This window comes from Narcine bancroftii, chromosome 6, assembly GCF_036971445.1.
Source record: "Narcine bancroftii isolate sNarBan1 chromosome 6, sNarBan1.hap1, whole genome shotgun sequence".
Lineage (NCBI taxonomy): Eukaryota > Metazoa > Chordata > Chondrichthyes > Torpediniformes > Narcinidae > Narcine > Narcine bancroftii.
This window is the reverse complement of record NC_091474.1, coordinates 156,754,251-156,774,838: the sequence shown is the minus strand read 5'-3', so window position 1 is coordinate 156,774,838 and position 20,588 is coordinate 156,754,251. Positions and strand designations below refer to the sequence as shown.

General features: G+C 41.5%; 1 protein-coding gene across 1 annotated transcript in view; it reads right to left on the bottom strand.

The window, feature by feature from the left end:
* The window catches only part of hs1bp3 (HCLS1 binding protein 3), a 92,731-nt gene that overhangs the window by 33,642 nt on the left and 38,501 nt on the right, over window positions 1-20,588 (bottom strand). The window contains exons 4-5 of the mRNA XM_069886424.1: window positions 16,052-16,259; window positions 11,817-12,009 (exon numbers count right to left, since the gene is read on the bottom strand). Of these exons, the coding sequence (XP_069742525.1) occupies window positions 11,817-12,009; window positions 16,052-16,259 (401 nt within the window). The remainder of the gene's footprint in view (window positions 1-11,816; window positions 12,010-16,051; window positions 16,260-20,588) is intronic.

Below are 20,588 nucleotides of genomic sequence, written 5' to 3'. Positions count from 1 at the left end.
AAGAATTTGGGGAAAATAAAGTGTTGGTGTATTCTTGATAGTTAGCATGGACTCATTGGGTCAACAGGCACAGTCCCAATGAAAAGTCACACGTGACTTTGCAACTCAAGTAAACAATGTGCTATCCAAGTCAGAATGAAGATTAAAGTCGTGACTTAATAGGACTTGAAACCACACTTTGCATTTAACATCAGAATGACAATATTAAGATATTATATTCTGAGATTTCTCAAAGATAAAAATCAACAGTATTTACAAGAATAAGAAACTCACAATAAAAACTGAATTGCTTCATGAATTTTATGCAACTTTCACTTTCTAGGCAAACTAGTGCTCTTCTCCCCCTCCACTTCATATTAAACATTTTCACACTGTAGTGGAGGGAGTAAATAAACATGAGTCATAAGTTAACCAACCCACACAAATTCTGCATGAAAGGTTGGATTTCCCTATCACTGGCCATTTCTTTGTCTCGCTATTTCAATTACCAGGTTCCAGGTTGAGGCAATTCAGGTAGAGAAGCCTAATGGTCATATCAATAGCAACTTGGTTTGTGTATCAACAAAAGGAGAAGTGGAGGGAGGGGGGGGGGGCAGAGAAAAAAAAAAAGAGTAGAAATTGCAGCATTTGTTTTTATGGGACAGATTATTGACAGAAGATCCAGTCAAAACTGTACTTCCACCAACCACTGGAAATAGGGAGCCCAATTCCTGCACCTCTGTAAGGATTTTGTACTTTGGGAGCTCTGGATGGACAGTTAAAGTCATGCATGCATCTACGTCAAACCCACACTCACCCCCCTCCCCCAACTCACACGCACATTACACCCACCATCCAAGCAATGGTCAATAGCTGGCAACTAAATGTTGCCTTTGTGATATATTAAAAAAACACCTTTGTACATTTATTGTGGAAATACTCTTTCTACCTTAAGTGGAAAAAAATGCTCACTCCCAAGTGTTAAATTATTCTTTTTTAAATATCTAAACATATGAATGTCCTTTCCTTCTGGTGTTGCAATCATTTGAATAACGTTTAAAAGTTACAGGTACACAATCCTTTATCCGGAACCCTTGGGGGACAGTGTGTCCCGAATTTCAGATTTTTCCGGATTTCAGAAAGCCAGATTTAAACCCACCCGAATTCTGCAGTTGTGTCCACCTCCACCCCCTTCCAGTCGCGCTGCCATCTTCCCCACCCCCCCTCACCCGCCCGACTCACGCTGCCAGTCTCCCCTCCCCACCTCACCCGCCCGACTCGCGCTGCCGGTCTCCCGCCTGCCCAACTCATGCTGCCGGTCTCCCACCTGCCCGACTGGCGCTGCCGTCTTTCTCCCCACTTGCCGGATTTTGGAGCTTTCCAGATTTTAGATGTCCGTATAAAGGATCGTGTACCTGTACCTGCAGATTTAAGGCCTCTTCTCAGATGCTGATCTCCCATTCTTTAGAAAAGATGAAGTAACCTCAACTTATGGTTTCTCCTGCTTGCAAAATGCCCATGAAATCCTGAAGTTTAAGATGCTCTTTGCCACCCCCTCAAAACAAACATTAAAATCCCCTTCATACTCTCATATTAAAAATATTCCAAGCCTCCTATCAGAATTCAGCATCAAAAACATGGCCTCAGCTCACTCCACTTGTTGTAGCCCAGCCCCTAATCTCTAAAGTTGTTTCGACCAAACTATGTCTTTCCTCCTTTAGGATCTCCTTAAAACTTAGCTGTTCATCCAACCTTTTAGTGACCCTACTGTATATGCCTTTATGTAGGACTATTTGAAACAAAATTCTCACCTTAAAAATCAGGTCTAAAATTCCTACCTTGATGACAAAATCACAACACCACCTCCATCTTCCTACAATCTCTCGCATACCCCGTTACTTATTTGCAATGGCTCTACACTCCTTTGTGCAATCCATCTGCCTGGCTGACTACTGTTGGCTCCGTTACAGGAGCCAACAGTGATTGGTTTTAAAATATCCAAGTAAAATTTAAACCTTTAAATGATCATTTGTTATTAAAATATTATGGCAGTGTACCACAGCAAGCAATGGAGGTTGGAAGTGCAAAGCTACGAGTCGAGTCCTGCGATGTATCAGTGCGAGGTTCTGCACCCAAAATCAAAACCGTGATTCAAACACCTGCGCCCTTTCCTTTTAACTCCCATGTCTGGCGGGGCAGAAATGACATGGGCTTCACGGGCGAGGCTCACCCGCATCTAAAACCCCGTTGGATGCCGTTGGTTTCTTTCCTGTCCATGACTGTTGGAGCCGGTTTACTCGCTGTGAAGATGAGCCACGCTATGTAGGTGCGACGCGACATGAATTCCCCCCCCTCCCAAACAGGATGGGACAGGTCTATGAAAGAATCACTGCTATGATAAGTGAGGCCTCCTCGTTTAATCAAACAGATAAGGTCTTAAAAGAAGGCAATTCATAGAGTGAACTGCTGGATTCAATAGATGCCCAGGCATTGATTCAGTCAAATGGACAAAAATAAAGATAATTCCAACATGCTCTCTGAACTCACTGGATTACTGAAAAGATATTCTTCAAACTCCAAATGTGATCAAGATCAGATTGCACGGCAATGGCTTTAATGCACAATGAACTACAGAATATAAATCAGGTGCAGATCTGGCAATACACAACTGATAAAAGGCTCTTTCAGGTGGACCCTCCAACTTGAAGGGTGGTGGCAGGAGCGGATCCTAACCTTCAGACTCACCTTTCAGGTGGCAGCCCTAATAGGCTGCTGCAGCGTTGCCTGGTCCACCTGAAAGGGCCTAATTTTCCAGAGGTGCCTTGTAGAGCCTCCGGATCTGATGGAGGAGGGGTGAATGGTGCCACAGAATCCCCATCATAAATATGCGGCATAGCAATGGCCGTGTTTCCTATCCATAATCCCCCTTGCAGCTAAAACTGTTGTGGGAAAGACAGAAAAGTTTTGCCTGCTTGGGTGATTATGGATAGGGAAGACTGCCATTGCTATGCCGCATTTTGAGCCGCAGAGAGCAGCCCCGGTGTAGGAGTGGCCAGCTGGGCTGTGACAGCCCGGACTGGCTGCCCCTCGACATCCCCTGCTGGCCGCCCCTGCCTCGACATTCCCCAGCCAGCCGCCCCTCCTCAGTAGGGCAGGGTCTGTCAGACAGTGGGTCGGCTGTCAGGCAGTGGGTCGGCTGTCAAGAAGCGGGGAGTTGGGTGGCCGGGTGAGATAGAGTCATCAGCCTGTAATCGGCTGCACATTCAGGTGCCTCGGTGGAGCCCAGTACTCCGATTATCCCTCCCCAAGGATGTTTGGTGTCAGCACCTCGGAGACGTTTTCAAAGCATTCAGGTGAGTATTTCCTTAGCCGCATTGGCGGGGGTGGGGGGGGGGAGAGAATATGCGGCTTTACGATGGGGTGTTCAGGCCTTCTAAGAGAAACAAGTCTACACTGCTATGAATTGCGCAAGTCTTCAGTTGTTGCTGTATCACTATTAAGCAAATCCCTTTTATTTATTTTTATGGGACAAAAACATCAGTGCCATGGCTAAACTGTCTATTTGGCTACAAAATTATCCCAATAACTATCAGAAAAGCAGAATTCAACAATGGCAATGGTTTCTACATTCAGAGGCTTCTGTTTGAAGTTACAATTTTTTTTTCTTGTTCCAAAAGAGCAAGGCCAAGATCCACCTGCAGATTCCCATGAGAAACTTCAGTATGAAAGATCAACTTGAACCAGATATAAAATATCTGGCAGTTCCACACTGGCTTTTTAACATTTTACATGCATTGTTGTACAGAAGTTTTGGACTTCTATTAAAAGTCTACGCAAACACCAAATTCCTTAATCTTTCACACAGCTGAACATTAGTTTCAGAGACAAGAACCACAGAGTTAAGAAATACCATCAAGGATGAAATCAGGATTTAGAGATGCTTTCAACCAAGCAGATGTCAAAGAACCAAATGCTTTCACAGTTGCATTTCAGAGTCTGTTGTAAAACTCATGTAAAACTGATATATGGGTGAAATCTTAATTTGATTTTACCCCTCCCTGGGAAAATTAGCATTGGTTTCTCAACCCCAAGAGTCTGCACTCATTTGATAATCTTTACAATACAAAGAATTTAAAGTGGATTTTAACCTGGCACTGTCCACTGAAATTTTACATTTGCATGTAAACTAGCATCTAGGGATTATCCCATGCAGCTATATATGACCCTGTTTAGTGAAAGATACAGATAATCACCATTTTATGAGAGTGGGGAAAAAAACAAGCATTTGCAACAAATTTGAAGGAATTGCAAGAGTAAATAATAAGACCGACTGGTTCCAAATCACCAATGCACTAGGGCATCAAAGGTTTTTGAGAGAAAGCCAGGCAGTGAGGCTGAGTGGGAAAATGGCTCACTCATGATTAAATGAAGAGGCGTACTCACAGAATAGTCTATACCTGTCTTATGGTCTTCACTGGTATTAAAATATCCATCAACAACTAAGTTCAATCAAGAAGGGAATAGAGACATTAATGTTGGCGAGGAGGCACCTTTTGACAAGGTTTGTGATGTGATGACAAGCAATCAACAACGTGTTTACTTTGAAATGAAATGCTGGACAACTTTAGTGAGTAGCTTTGACACCATTCTGTTGAGCATTAAGATAAATATTTTAACCCAACACAAAGCACAATAAGGACCCAAATAAGTGATGGGGGTCAATCAATTCAATTTCTTTTGCAGCCTGCTTGCTTAACCAAGAGCAAAGACCAAAACTACAAACGATGTTGAAGGATTGCTGAAATGGCACAGCACAATACCTCCACCCCCCACCCCCACAAAAAGAAAAGGTCTACTCCCAGTTGGTTGTTAATCACGACCAGCTACAAATTGGGAGTACTGTCATGTTGACACCGCCACAAGTCAAGAATTTAGAATAGGTCAAGTAAATAGCTGGCTTCTCAACCTATTCTCTAAACATCAACCAGCTCAACTCAGAAATTATTATCAGACACATGCTGCATACAAGACTCGTAGACAAGAAGACCCTTGAATTTCCTCCCAAAATGTAGGATGGAAACTTTGAGCTACACTTGCTGTATAAAACTACCCAAAGTCTACTGACCAGTAGAGGGAGGCACATTTAATACACTAACTAAAAGCTAATTACCCAGTAAAGGTTTATATTTTAAAATATGGCAATAAAATAAAAAACATTCGCCTCCTTTAACAGGCTGTTTGAAACCTATACAGAGCCGACGGCAATCTGACTGGGAGGATAGACCTCACAGTGGAGCACTGAGACTTCACTGCTAAGGTTCAGATTTTAAACTTGATGCAGGAGAGCACTAAGATTTCCCTGTTAAGGTTCTTATTTTATACTTGGTGTACAAGACAACCCCTGGCTTTGGGGGTGACATTTGTCTTATAGACTGGCATATACAACAGTCTTAATCCCCAAACAGCCATGTTTATCTCCTCCATATCCCTCCCTTTACTTCCAGTCCCTCATAAATTTTATTTCTTGCTCTTAAAGTGTGTGTGTGTGTGTGTGTGTGTGTGTGTGTGTGTGTGTGTGTGTGTGTGTGTGTGTGTGTGTGTGTGTGTGTGTGTGTTCGTCTTTCAAATTGAAGTATAGGCCTTTGAAATTTTATCCCCAGAGTTAATGTTGACCTTATGGGAAGACTGGAGTTGTGGCTGCCCCATGAATTCTTCTTGTATTGCCTTTGAAGAAATGTCCATCCACACAAGCTATGGTCACAACACTTGAAATGGTGGCCTCCACGAAGCTTTCAAGAACCTGACACTGGTCTCTCCAAGCAACTTCACAGCTCATAACACTTAAAATGAAGCAGTCTCTCCAAGTGACCTCCACTGTTAGTCACAATCAAAATGAAGCACTTTGCTTCCTAAAAAGACCCTCCTGACACAGGTCAATCCACTGAAAAGACCCAGTCATTCAGAGCAGGCTGAATTCCACAAAAATGGTTGGCCACAAGAGATGCTTCAAAAAAGCTGCTTTCTCTTCAGCAGTAAGAATGGTTCTCCCTTTGTAAAAACCACAATATCTTTGCAAATGTATTGAATTCTGGAACAGACTGAAAAACCAGTTCTTCCAATGTATCAAATTATCGCTGGGTTGTGACCTGTGTTGTGCTTGTGTGAAATATTAAATGTTAACTATGACCATTCAGTTCCTCCTGTCAAAACTAACCCTTAATGATAATCCCATTTGACTAAAGCGGGAGCTCCAACATCCAAATAACATCCAAAGAACGACACCTACATTACACAGAAAAGCAGATATGCTGATACACAGACTATTCCCGAGGGGAGGCTGCAGCACAGCATCATTCTTACAGAGTTCCACAGACCACATACAATCTCCCATCTCGAGCTCGAAACCTCACACTACACATCAGTTTAAGGGGTAAAACACGCAAGTCTGTAGACAATGTGACTGAAGTAAGCACAATGCTGGAGACATCTGCAGGCCAGACAGTGTACTTTATATAGCAAACATTTATGTAACAAAGATAAAGAGGGATAACCAACATTTTGGGCTTGAGGCCTTCATCAAGGTGTGAGTTCCTCCGGCTCTCCATCCACTAAGCCATTTCCCCTCCCCCTGTTTACTGGTGCACCCTCCCTCCCTTATCCACCAATTACCTCCTGCCTGTACTCCTCACCTGTTCCACACCCTCCACCATTTTGTTTCAGCACCTGCCTACATTTTGTTCATACCTTGATGAAGTGCTCAAGCATGAAATATTAGTTGTGTATCTTTACCTTTGCAATATAAAGTACACTGCTGAGTTTCTCAAGCATGTTTTTACACACCAGGTTAACCTGGAAAAACAACAAAGAACTAATAAATTCAACCATGATGCTGGTGGGAGGAGAGGAAGGGGGACAAATGAAGCTTTTTAAAAAAAATTTAATTATGCAAGTTGTAGCATGAATAAAAGCTCTTACAGCTGGAGGGAGAACAAATGCTTTTATTAGCTTATAATTCAGGGTAGGGTTTCACAGTAGTCTTTGGAAGGGTTCTGGGTTTAGATGGGAAACCAAGGTTATATGTGAGTAGATGGGGGTGGAGCCAGCCATCAGCACAACACCCTACCAGTGAATCCCAGTTCACTGCATTCACCCCTTCCTGTAGAATTTAGGGGGGTCTGTGAATGAATACAGAAAACATGGGTTCAGGCAAAAAAAACTGGTTGAAAAATATACAGTTATTTACAAATTTGCAGATTTAAGCAGTCCAGGCATGTGGGGATCCTGGTGGAGAGCCTTAGCTCCGAGGGACCTTGGACTCATTGGGTCTCCTGGTCCTCATGAGGAAGGAGAGACGGGCTGGGTCTCCAGCTTAAAGGTGGAGGGGGATGCACTTCCCTCCTGAACTAGATTCCCCGAAGCCCTGACAGGGGGTGGCAAGAATGAGCTCCATGGCTTGCAGGGCACCTATGTCAACAGACCCTCTGTTCCGGCAGGTGTCAGGTCCCTAATAGAGATGATGCCCTTTCTGCCATCTGGGTACTCCACATAGGCATACGTGAGATTGACGTGAAGCAGTGTCACCCTTACCACCGGGGTTGGGGGGGAGGGGGGGGCGGCGGTCTTGCTTCTCCTCATGTGTTTCCTGAGAAGGACTGGACCAGGAGCGGTGAGCCAGGTTGGGAGTGTGATTCCTGATACCGACCTTCTTTTGAAAGTGAATAGGAGTTCATGAGGAGTAGCATTGGTCGCGGTACATAATAGCGACCGGATGGAATGGAGCGCCACAGGGAGGACATCCTGCCAGCGTGAGTCTGGAAGCCCTTTTGACTTCAGGGCCAGTTTGACAGCCTTCCAGACCGTGGTGTTCTCCTTTTCAATCTGCCCGTTCCCCAGTGGTTGTAGCTAGTAGTCCTGTGAATGCCATTCCCCTCATCAGCAGGTACTGACGTAGCTTGTCACTCATAAAGGATGGGCCCTGGTTGCTATGACTATACCTGGGATACCTGAACAGAGCGAAGATGGAGTCTAGGGCCTTTATGACTGAAGAAGTGGACATGTCTGGACATGGAATGGCAAACGGGAAGCAGGAGTACTCGTCAATGATAGAGAGGAAGAGAGTATTCCTGTTCGTGGAGGAGAGAGGTCTCTTAAAATTGACATTAAGCCAGGCGAAGGGCCTGGATGACTTGATCAGGTCTGCCTTTGCGGGGCGGTAGAACTGCGGCTTGCACTCCGCACAGACCTGACAATACCTGGCTATTTCCCCGACGTCTTCCATGGAGTAAGGCAGATTGCGTGCCTTGAGCCATGTGGGTAACCCCTGGATGGCAGAGCTCATTATGCAGAGACTGTAGTTGGCCGGTGAGTGCAGAGGCACAGCTTCCTCTGGATAAGGTATCTGGAGAGTCATTAAGGGCTCCTGGCCGATAGACAATGACATAATTGTAGGTGGAGAGCTCGATTCTCTACCTAGCAATCTTGTCATTCTTGATTTTTCCCGTCTTGACATTACTAAACATGAATACGTTGGTCAGTGAGGAGCGTAAATCTTCTACCAGCCAGATAGTGTCTCCAGTACCTTACGGCTTCTACAATGGCTTGAGCCTCCTTTTCCACTGATGGATTCTGGAGCACATAGCCTTGTAATGTCTATGAAAAAAATGCAACTGGCCTACCTGCCTGGTTGAAGGTAACAGCCAGGTCTATGTCCGAAGCATCGCTTCCAACATTTTTGTCTACTGCGTGCATGGAGGCTTTTACAATCTGGCTCCAGAGATAGTTAAAATCCATTTGGGCTTCAGCCGAGAGGGGGAAATTAGTCACTTTTAACAGAGGGCAAACTTTATCAGTGTATTGAAGGATCCACTGGGCATAATATGAGAAAAATCCAAGGCATCTCCTCAAAGCCTTTGTGGTCCTGGGGATGGAAGCTCTAACAGGGGGAACATCTCGGGATCAGGCCAATGATGCCATTCTCCACCACATGGCCAAGGATAACCAGCGTTTAGTTCTGAACATGCACTTGTCAGAGCTATTCGGGAGGTTTGGGGCTTTCGCCACGTGGAGAAAATTCTGGAGGTTAGCGTCATGGTCCTCCAGGGTATGGCCACAGTTGGTGACATTATCGAGGTAGCGGGAGGTAGCCTTCAACCCATATTCACCCACCATTCTGTCCATCTGCCTCTGGAAGATGGAATCCCCGTTAGTGATACCGAAAGGAACCCTCTGGAATTGATAGAGACGACCGTTAGCCTCAAATGCCATATATGGATGGCCCTCGGAATGGATCAGAAGCTGGTGATAGGCAGCTTTCAGGTCGATGGTCGAAAGACCCGATACTGCGCAATACAATTCACCATGTTCAAAATTCAAGGGAGGGGGTAGGAGTCTGGGAGTGTGTACCGATTAATAGTTTGGCTGTAGTCAATCACTAGCCTGGTCTTGTTTTCCCCTTTTACCACAACCACTTGCGCTCTACACAGGCTGGTGCTAGGTTCGATGATACCTTCATTGAGCATACGTTGTGTCTCAGACTTTATAAAATCTCGGTCTGCTGTACTGTACCTCATGCTCTTGGTAGCAATGGGTTTTCAATCAGAGGACAGATTCAGGAAGGGGTCAATATTCAGTGTGGAGAGGCTGCATCTGGGTTCTGATTTTAGGGGCCCTCCTTTCTAAACCGCTACAAGGGGGAGGGGAACAGAATACTCCAAGGTCATGCTTTTAAGGTGACACAAGAAGTCCAGACCCAACAGCACTGGAGCACACAATTTATAAAGTATATACAATCTAAATTTACAGAAATCCCCCCTTCAAACGATAGATGTACTATGTGAAACATGTGTAGAATGTGAATGAGATGTGAGGAATATGTGGAAATTAGAAGGATACATCTTTTTTTTTTAATTTTTATTTTTTCACTCTATGAACCATATTGACCAAAAAGAAGGATATATCTTCAGGTTGTATTTTTGCATAGTCTGTGAGTCTATGAAGCTTTCAGTTGAACCCATGTCGATTAGGCATTTAGTGGAATGTCCGTTTACCTTCAGTCACTATAGAGTTGTTGAGCTGGTGAGGTCTGTCCTAGCCTTCAACGCCTCGATAGCAGCGTCATATGTAGAGCAGTCCCCGACGACTGCATATACCCTTTCGTTCCTACCCTCGAAATGAGTGCAGAACTCCTGAGTTTATCGGTGTGGAAGATGTCTCTGGTCATGTTCAGGTAGGCCTGGAAGCAGTCTAGCCAGTATGTGAACTCCTCAGCCATGTCGGGGACAGAGGGTCTATCAGTAGCATACCTGGCTTGAGTTGTGCTTCCATCGTTTAGGGAATGCTAATAAAATTGTAGTGCGAATAAAAGCTCTCACGACTGGAGGGAGAACAAACACTTTTATTAGCTTATAACTAAGGGTAGGGTCTCATGGTGGTCTTCGGAAGGGTTCTGGGTTTAGGCGTGAAACCAGTGTTATATGTGAGCAGATGGGGGCGGAGCCAGGGCCAGCCATCAGTACAACACCCAACCAGTGAATCCCAGTTCATTGCACGAGTATAAATGTTTTTAGTCATTGTTAAGAACACATTTTTAAAAATGTTTACGTTTTCTTTAAAGAGTTTTATATTTTAAAAACTTTCTTTTAATCCATAGGTGACGATCTTGACCTTCTCAACCAGTAAACAGTAGACAAGCCTGTTTGTGGAGTTTCAGCAGCTCCCAAAAGTCTTCTGTTGGCACAGATGACCATTCTGCTGGGCGAGGACCTGCACTGGCCTGGGAGTAGTGAGTGAAAAGTTACTGGGTGGCCTGCTGAGTGCTTCCACCATTTTGTTATTATTGGAGCTATCTAGTACCTGCTGATTGTTGTTTTCACTGGTGGTGCCTCAGCTGAATATCCACGCTCTATTTTACGTAGTGCATCAGAATCTTACAGTGGATAGAGGGCAAGTTTAACATGTCAATACCAGGCATGATGAGGTTCCACAATGGTGAGTACTTCGAGAAATTGAAATTGTACTCCTTTAGAAGTAGGGAAGCAGAGGGGTGCACTAATTGATGCAAGTTTTTGAATTTCTCTCTTCTTGGCTCATTTCCTCTTGCAAATGGGTATTTTTTAAACTGGAGGAGATGGAAGAGAGCAGAAGTGGGCTATGTAGCCTTTCAAACAAAGAGAAAGAGAAATGGAATCTCCTTCAAATGGATGTTAAGCACTAAAAGGCTACCGGAATCAGATTCCATGAGCACACTTGAAGGATTAATTTGCTGGAGTTTTCGTGAAAAGATGTACGTGTAACCAAATTGGAAACCTTTCATAAACACATTATGGGCTGACCACTAGCCATTTGTGTCGCAAGATTTTATTATTCAATTAAACTAGATGAAAGATCATTCAAGCTCTATAGAGCAAAAGGGAGTATTCTAGAATCCTATGGATGTAAAGGATTCATGCATGAAGGTCTAAATCTTACAGGCAAGTAAAATAAAATAACTTCAAATTCACAGAAGATGGAGGGGATAGCAAAGTTGCATTTAAGGATAAAGAGTCTGAAGGGAAGGTCAATTTTCCATTGCTCTGGTGCAATCTATTCTCAAAGTATCTATCATTTGGTGTTATGGTAAATATACAATCCAAGTTTAAATTTCAGGCTAAAATTGAAGAATCATTTTGATGTATTATCCAACAATTACACAAATTTAGCCAGAGAATCTGCTACTCCATGGTTATGGTACTGCCATGATAGCCAAAACAAAATCTTGCCAACATTTCACAAAGTCCCGTTATCCAAATAATAATCTGAGGTGCAACTTTATAAAACTTGTTTGAAAGAAACCACCTTACCTTGTAACACCCAGAGGATCAGATATTTCTTCATATTTCTCTGTAGATGGCAGGATGTTTTTTGTTGATCTCAGTATCTCTGTAACTTTAGAAGTTTCTTGACTAAAGAAATCTCCCGAGTCCCCATCATCTACTTGCAAGTCATCACTGCCACTTCCGAATTTCAAATCACCAATGTCTTTAGGTTTTGCACCTATTACACACACACACAAAAATCAGCAATTATTCTTGTTACAATAGGCAAACTGAAAAACAATGACAGCAAGACAATGGTGGCCTTATTTTACTTAAATAACAATCTTGAATATACTGGGAACCACAAATCCTGCAGATGCAAACCCATGATCTACACACCTAGCAAAGGAAGAGTTAAGTCAAGTTCAAAAGGGAAGCTTTGTACACATTATTCCAGTGTGTGAACCATTAGAGATCATTTCTCTCACTTGCCTTCAGGTAAACTGCTGCAATGATCCTGATGGTTTTTACCTCTCAAATACACAACACCCAAAATTCAACTTTGACTGCTGTAGTTTCATAATTCTCAAACCAAATTTTTTTGTTCTCTGATCCAGTATATTAAAGGTCACAGATAAAGATTTTTGAAAGCTAAAAATTATCATTTCTTTGTCAAATGTGCTTTCTTCTAAAGAGTGACGGAAGTGGTCAAATGTTGTGTATAAGAAAAGGGAGATGGAGATGGGCAAAGGTATGTCTTTGGTTTTAACCACTGTGTAAGGTGTTATCACTGGACAGGAACAGAAATACAGGAAGATCTTAATCTTTTCTAATTCAAAGATTTTATACCTCTCCTGCACAACTAAATTTCAGATTTCCAAGTTTACAGAAGGTAGATTGATTATTTTACTTCTTATAAACCTGGAGTCTGAGATTTAGTCTGTGGAAAATGCCTACTTCTCTTTTAGTGAAACAGACACCAATCCAAACTGTTTACCTTGGATCACTTTCAAGCCAGACACAAGGTGTACTGAAAAATTAAAATTACACTTAATATACACCTAGCTCCAAGCACAGTTTGCAGATTTATCTTTTGTGATTACTGGACTCAATAGATATGCTCTTTGCCTAGTTGCCAGCTCATCTACAGCACTTCATGGCAATACATCTTTGGGCCGACCAATCTCATTATCAATACCATTCCTCTGCTGTCATACAGAAGTTAACCAGCTCCCAGACTTTCTGTTAAAGTAATTGACTAGTTCCATAAAAATAATGCAGCAAAACATTTGAAAATACTTGAAATGTTAACAGACAAGTTGCATGACTGCCTTTATCATAATGTAACTTCCAGCTTCATTGGTTTAGTTTATACAGAGAATTCAACCTGCATAAAGTGAGGTTTGAGGAAAAAAAAAAATATATATATATATATATATATATATATATATAAATAAAAAGAAAGCCACCATGTTCCCAATTAACAACACTTTAGTAGTAAAATGATTCCCTCCCAAAAAATTATACACTTTTGATCATCAGTACTCTGTTCCTTCTCTCTGCCTAAACAAGAAAAATTAACTGAAACTTATTTTCATACAATGGGCTGGAAACTGATCTTATGGTTAAAAACATAACCAAGGTTATTGCCAATTATGGATGTGGTCTGAGTGACGACAACTCCAAGAAGCACCTAGAACTAAATTGCTCATTGTACATTTTGAAAATACAGATTTGGGAAGGGAGGGGTTATTGTGGAGGATGTAACAGAAGTCACTGGCTGAACGTTGAAACCAGAGATTGGAACCTTCGAGATCTGAAGTCAGGAACTGGGTCTAGTGCTCAGGTGTTCTGATGGGGCAGGGTAGGGGTGATTGCTTTGAACAGAGGAGGTGGGTAGGAGGGACACCCACTTGCCCCACAAGAGCAGCCAGGTTTCAAATACACAAAGAGCAAGCATCTGGATCATACTATTATAGGATAGAGCTGTTGCTTTCACATGGAATAAAGTGTCTGTCTGTGTGCGTGTCCGATAAATAGAAAAGAGTGGATCAAGTGCAAAAGGGATACTGGAATCATGAGTGAACAAAGTGAAGTTGGGACTCAGCAGGTTAGGGAGCTTGTATGGATAAAGAAGTGGTGACCGGACAAAGGGTCTGGACCAATGGGTAGTATCCATTTTCATCCTTGGATACTACCCAACCTGCCGAGTCTCTCCACCTTCCCTTTGTTCACTCAAGACCAGAAAATCCCAGTCGAGTTTCCAGAGAAGGCAATTCACCCTTCAAATTATTGCAATCACATTGCACAGTGGAAATAAATAATTTTCAGTTGAGTAAACCAATAAAAAAAAAACATGACTATTTCAGGCAAAATAGTCATCAAATGACAGTAGTTAAAGAAGGAGTCAACTCCTTCTCAAGCAGAATTAGGGACAGAAGATAAATCAATGGCATCTACACAAGTTGTATTAAAGTAACAGGTAAAGAGCAAGCCTGGCAAGTTTAAGGAACTCTGAGTGACCCTCAAGCCAAGACAATGGAAGCACGTCAGATTTAAGCAGTCTGGAGCAGTTGAATTCTATGATGAGTATAGCTGCATGCTTAAAAGGAAAACCTAAAGGGGAGAAAGGAAGACACAAAACAGAGCTGACCGACAAGATGGAGGAAAATCCCAAGAGATGCTACAGCTGTATTAAGAGTATAAAAGGTTGCGAGGGAAAGAATTGGCCCCAAGAAAGATCAACATGCTTGCTCTGTGTGGAGCCATAGGAGATGGATGAGATTTTAAAACAATATTTCTCATCAGTCTTTACTGTGGAGATGAGCATGGAAGCCAAGGAATTGAAGCAATAAGGTGTGATGACCTGGACCATGTATCAAGGAGGAGGTAAAAGCAGCCTTGGAGTGTATTAAAGTAGACAAATCCCAAGGGCCTGATGAACTGTATCCTTGCACCTTGTAGAAAGCCAGGCAACACATTGCAGAGACTCTTGCTGAAATATTTGCATAATCTTGGGCTTAATGTGAAGTGCCAGAGGCTTGGACCTGACTAATTTTATGCTATTATTTTTTTTTAAAAAAAGGGAGGCTACCAAGCTTGACATCTGTAGTCAGAAAATTGTTGGAGGAGATTCTGAAGGACACAATCTACCAGCACTAGGATAAGCAGGAACGAGTTAAGAGGTCATCAGCAAAACTTCACGGAGCAAATTGTGTCAGATTAATCTGGTTGAGTATTTTTTTATTGAAGAGGCAATGAAAAGAATTGATGAGGCAGTGTCGTGGACATTACATACTTTATAAAAGCCTTTGTCAAGGTCCTGCATGGCAGGTTAGAGTAGAAGTTAGGTCACATTAGATCCGAGGGGAGCTGGCCCATGGGATTCAAAAGTGCATTAAAGGAAGTAGTCAGAGGGTAGTAACAAGTTGTCCTGAATGGAGGTTTTGAGTCAGTGCTAGGTCCACTGTTGTTTGTCATTTACATTAAGTTGGGACCTATGATTTATCTGTCCAGAGTTAGTGAGACCATACATCATATAATTCTGGTTATCCAGTTATAGGAAAAACAGCAATACATTAGAAGAGATGCAGAGGTGATTCATGAGGATGTTGCCAGGACTAGAGAGCTTGAGTTATAGGGAGAGGTGAGGAAGGCTAGATCATTATTCCCTATAGAGTAAGAGGCTAAGGGATTACTTTAAAGATGTTTCTAAAATCATAACGTGAATGCTCAGTATTTTTCCGTGGGTAGATTATTCTGGAACTCAAGGGTATAGATTTAAGGTAAGAGAGGAGAGATTTAAGAGGAACTGGAGAGGTAACTTTTACACTCAGGGAATGGTCCATACCTGGAATGAGGTAGATATGGAAATGAGCACAATTTTGATGTTCAATAGCCATTTGGACAGAAATGGATAGAGGTTATGGACCAAATGCAGGCAAATGGAATGAGCCCATAATGCCAAACTAGTGGACATGAAGGGGCCTGTTCTGTGCTGTAGGACAACAGCATGGACCAATCCTTTGTGATTTTGTTTTTTATTAGAGGAAAAGCAGCACAAAATTATCTGTCTGTGAACTTAACATTACAAATTTTGCACCCAATTTGGTTCTCTATGTCCAGGCTTTAATTTTTTTTTAAGAGTTTGATGATCTTTGTTAACCCACTAGCTGGGAGAGCAAGAGTCAAGTTCAGAGAAAATGGTGTTAAGTTGCATCAATCAGAATTCATGTTCCTTCAAACGTCTAGCAATTGCTTTGTCCACCTCAAATAATTACCTAAAAATTCCAACAACTCTGGACTCGATGCTAAGGCTGTGTCCTTGGCAATACTTCTGAAGATTTCATCAAAAACAATTCTTCTTTCCTTTATATCAGTCTCTGCTACAAATAAAATTTTTTTGGGCATGGAGGGTATTTTTGCCTTTGGGTACTGGGTGCTCAGCTTCTGACACAACTCATCAATATCACTGTACTTCTTGGATACCTAAAAGAAAAGAGAAAGTTTAACTTAGTGATTTAATTTTCAAAAGTCAACACCTTACATCAGTAAGAAATTAAGTGGCATAATACTTTAAAAATGGCGCACATACACATTTTGTAGACACGTTTATGATTATAAAAGATTGGGATACCACCTGTTATGAGCCCAGAGGACCTCAAAACCCAGCAGCAATAGATATTCACCAAGACAAATGGTTACTTAAACAAAAGTTGCTTTTAATTATCTTTAAACATGAAAATAGAATCAAACTTTAACTTATCTCTATTGGCTTACTTAATCCCCTTCTAATTCTAAGCGCACATGTATGCAATGAGTGTGTAAGTTCAGAAAACTTTGTTGGTTCACAGTCCTCTCTCACTTCTTATTCCTCCAAGTTTACTGGTTGCAGGCATTCTTATACTCTGCACAGAATTTAACATTCATAAAGTTCACCAGGCTTTGGTGCTTGAAAGGTAAATGGTTACCGCTCAGGAAGGTTCTTGTCGGTTTTCAGAGAGATTTGGTGTTCCTTTTACTTCCGTCAGGCACGTCAGTGTCTTGCCGAAGAAACTTCCCCCGTCAGGGTTCTCCAGAAGATAATCTCTTTCTTTCAGGTCACCACAGAGTTCCTTCTTGTTTCACTTATTCCAAGTGAAACATTAGACAGCTAGTCCTCTCCTCTTGCATGAACCACAAGGGCTTTGACCAGGCCATCTTACAAATGGGCTTTCCTTAAGCTTACTAACTTGTCCTGTTCCAGTCCCATCTGCTTCTGCTGGCTGTAACACAGCAGAACTGATCTCTCTCTCTCTCTCTCACACACACACACACACACACACACACACACACACACACACACACACACACACACACACACACACACACACACACAGAAAAAGCCTCTTTGACTCTCTCTGCTTGCAAAACCACAAGTTTTGCAAAGAACAACAAGTTCTTTTCCAGACAATCTGCGGCCCCAGCAAGATCTTTCATCTGTTGCCTTTTGAAAACAACAATCAATTAGTGAAGTCTATTGAGCACTCTTCAAAGCTCTTGCAAAAGCTCTGAGGACCTGATATATCTAGCATGGGGTAGAGCTCCAGTATTTCAAATAAGATCGGTTTTAAAATGTTTGTATGTAACCTACTCTAACAAATCTTTCCCAATTTATCTCCCAAAAACTTATCTATATACCCTGTCACATACCAAATTTCCAATTCTTCTCCCATTCATAGAACCATCCAAATAACACAAAATTTCCTTTCATCTAGAAATAGTTTAAAACTAAGGCATTAAATCAGCCTCTGTTCATCAAGGAATAACACATCTTTAACATCTCATGTAACATTCTAAAGTAAAGTAACAGATTCATTCTCGTGGATTATTCAGATTGGCAAAATTTTCCTGAATGATGAATTGGGCTGCATTAGAACCCAGAGAGAAGTGTGCAGTAGCATTGAGAAATAGAGAAGGACAAACCCAAGGAGGAAGAGAATGGTACAAGTCACATCAGTAAATGTGACAAGGAGTCTGGTACACAAATTTGAGCTTTTGATGGAAAACATAAGAAACCCAATTGAAGATTACTAGAGTACAATTTCAGTACACCTCCTTCCTCCACGACGCAATACCGTCATTACACATGGAAACCTTCCGCTTTTGCATTCATTTCAATGCATCAGCTTAATTGCAAGACATTAGGCCCTCAAGCTTGCTTTATAACTAGTTCATGCCTGCTCTGTGCCCCATCTCTCCAATGCCAATCTTCCATCCTTTGACTTCACTGATTTACAAGTCAATTGTTGATTTAAAACTTTTAATTAACTTGGTATCCTTAGTTCTAACAAGGGGAGGGGGAACATAATTCAAAATAGATACCACTTCATGCATGGAAAATTCTTTCTGACTACTACTTGGCCGAGGAAGTTCAATGTGTCAACAGTATTCAAATGGATCCTTTTAGCAATTTAAAATACCTGTATAACAGTAAATATGCCACTCCAGCACATTTAAGGCACAGATACCATTCTGGTGAAGGTCCATTTCATTTGTTCAAGATCAATGCATCCTTCCTTAATTCTACTCTGGAATATCGTACACATCTTTCTAGGCAAGATTGACTAAGGCTCAATGCAGCTGAAACTTCACTTTCACATCTCATTCCATTTTGTGACTTTACTCAGGTTTTAACAATTCTTAGTCCTGATAATTCAAATGCCTTCCTTGCAAACAGTTAAAACTCACACCATGAAACGATGATTTTGCACTTTCCTCCTCAAATTTTATTTTTAACTAATCAACATGCATTCGACACTGCCTACTCCCAAACCCTTAACTGACTACTGGTATCATTCATACATCTGTTCCTAAAAAAAATGTGCAGGCAAAGGAGAGGCGCAGTAACAAATTTCACTCTTCAAACACTAATCAGTATTTAGTCACAACGTTGCTTTAATTATACAACAGTGCAAAATGAAAAGCCTGCTGCAGCAATTCTCCACCAGGCAAATTCTGCTTCATCAATTAATCAGATTGCTCACCTTCAACATCAGCTCTGCAAAAAACTGTATGTGTAGAGTAAGATGTCTGCCTCAAAGAAAGATCAAACAGAGCAAAGGAGCCAATAATAGTAGTGTGCACTGCTGAGGGCCAAAGTGGATTTCACCACGTGGAAGGATAAAGGTAGCCTCAGATGGAATGCAAAATAATGAGAGACATATATAAAGGTGAGAGGGGAAAGATTTAAACTGAGAGACAACTTTTTCTCCCCATAGGATGGTGAGTATATGGAACAAGGTGCCAGAAGAAATGGTAGAGGCAGAGACAATTGTGACATTTGAAAGAAGTTTTGAGTGGAACATGGATAGAAAAGGTGTAGGAGGATTTGTTTCAACCCAGACAAAAATGACTACTTTAGGAAGACAACATGGAGGGGTTGGGTTGAAGCAACTGTTTCTATGAATCCCGCCACAGAATATTTCAGCCCTGACCTTTATAAAAGCAATCGCAAAACATTTTTAATTTATGCTCCATCTAACAAAAACTTTGATATGTACATGTTGAAAATTTAAAACAAAACGATGCTGGAAACGCTCAGTAGGCGAGGCTACATATTTTTGAAGTGACACAGTTAATATTTCAGGTGTATATTTTTGTTAGAGTAGCACAGGAGACTGCAAATGCTGCAATCTGCTGGAGGAACACAGCAGGTCGCACACCGTCAGTGGGAGAAAAAAAACGGATGATGCTACGAGCTGAAACCCTTTATCAATACTGGAGAAATGTAGTTTCTCCAGTCTCATAAAAGGGCTTCGGCTTGAAACGTCAACATTCTTTTTCTATCACTGATGATGCTCAACCCGTTTTTTTGTCGTTTTGACTGTCATCAGCTACCATGCTCGGTCAATTAGTGAGACCATACTGATCAGAATGCAAGTTTTGATAGCTTAACTGAACAACCTGCTGTCAATCTCAACTCTTCAATTTTCTATTGGGAGAATCTAGAACTGGGGCTGATAATTTTAAAATTCAAGTCAAACAAGGTGAAATCCTTTCTTCAGACTTAAACAAATCTTTGGAATTCTTCTTTAAACAAAGCAGAGTCTGAATATTTTTAAAGGCAGAAGTGAATATATATTATTAATAAACAAGGGGAGGGGGTTGAAAGGTTGTTTGAGATAGGTAGGCAAAAATGCTGTGTTGAGGTTAAAATCAAATTAACCTTGTTCAAATTGTATGGCAGAGCAGACTTGGGAAGTGGCTGACACCAATTGTTAATTTAAATGTTTGTATGCACGTCTCCACAAGCTGTTCCCAGCATTAAAGTTCCAGATTTCCACTACCTACCTTGAGAACAAATGCTTCCTGACATCAATGCCCTGCCATTAATTTTAAAGCTGTAGCTTCTTGTTTCATACTCTTCCAGTGAAGAGAAAATAGTTTTTTTTTTATTCATTTAGCAATTAATTTAAATGATCTTAAAGGACTTTTATGTTTCCTATAACTTCAAAGAAGCATTGACCACATGATTAACACAGTGACCACTTAATCCAGAAGTTATTCAATAAAATTGCATTCTTTTCTGAAGATTAGATTATCATAGTTACTGGAGGGTAAAAAGTGAAAGATGAAAGTATTCTTTCACCACTAAAATCCAGTTGTCTAGGGAACAATGAACATAATTTTGTGTCTGGGTGCAAATATTTATAGCCAGGTGCCAAAACAGCATTTACAACATTCAGAGAATTTCCTAAGGAGTTGGCAAGAAAAGCTGGCATTCCTTCAAAAAGCAATCCCAATAAGATGTCATAAGGAGATAAACAGTCACGCAAA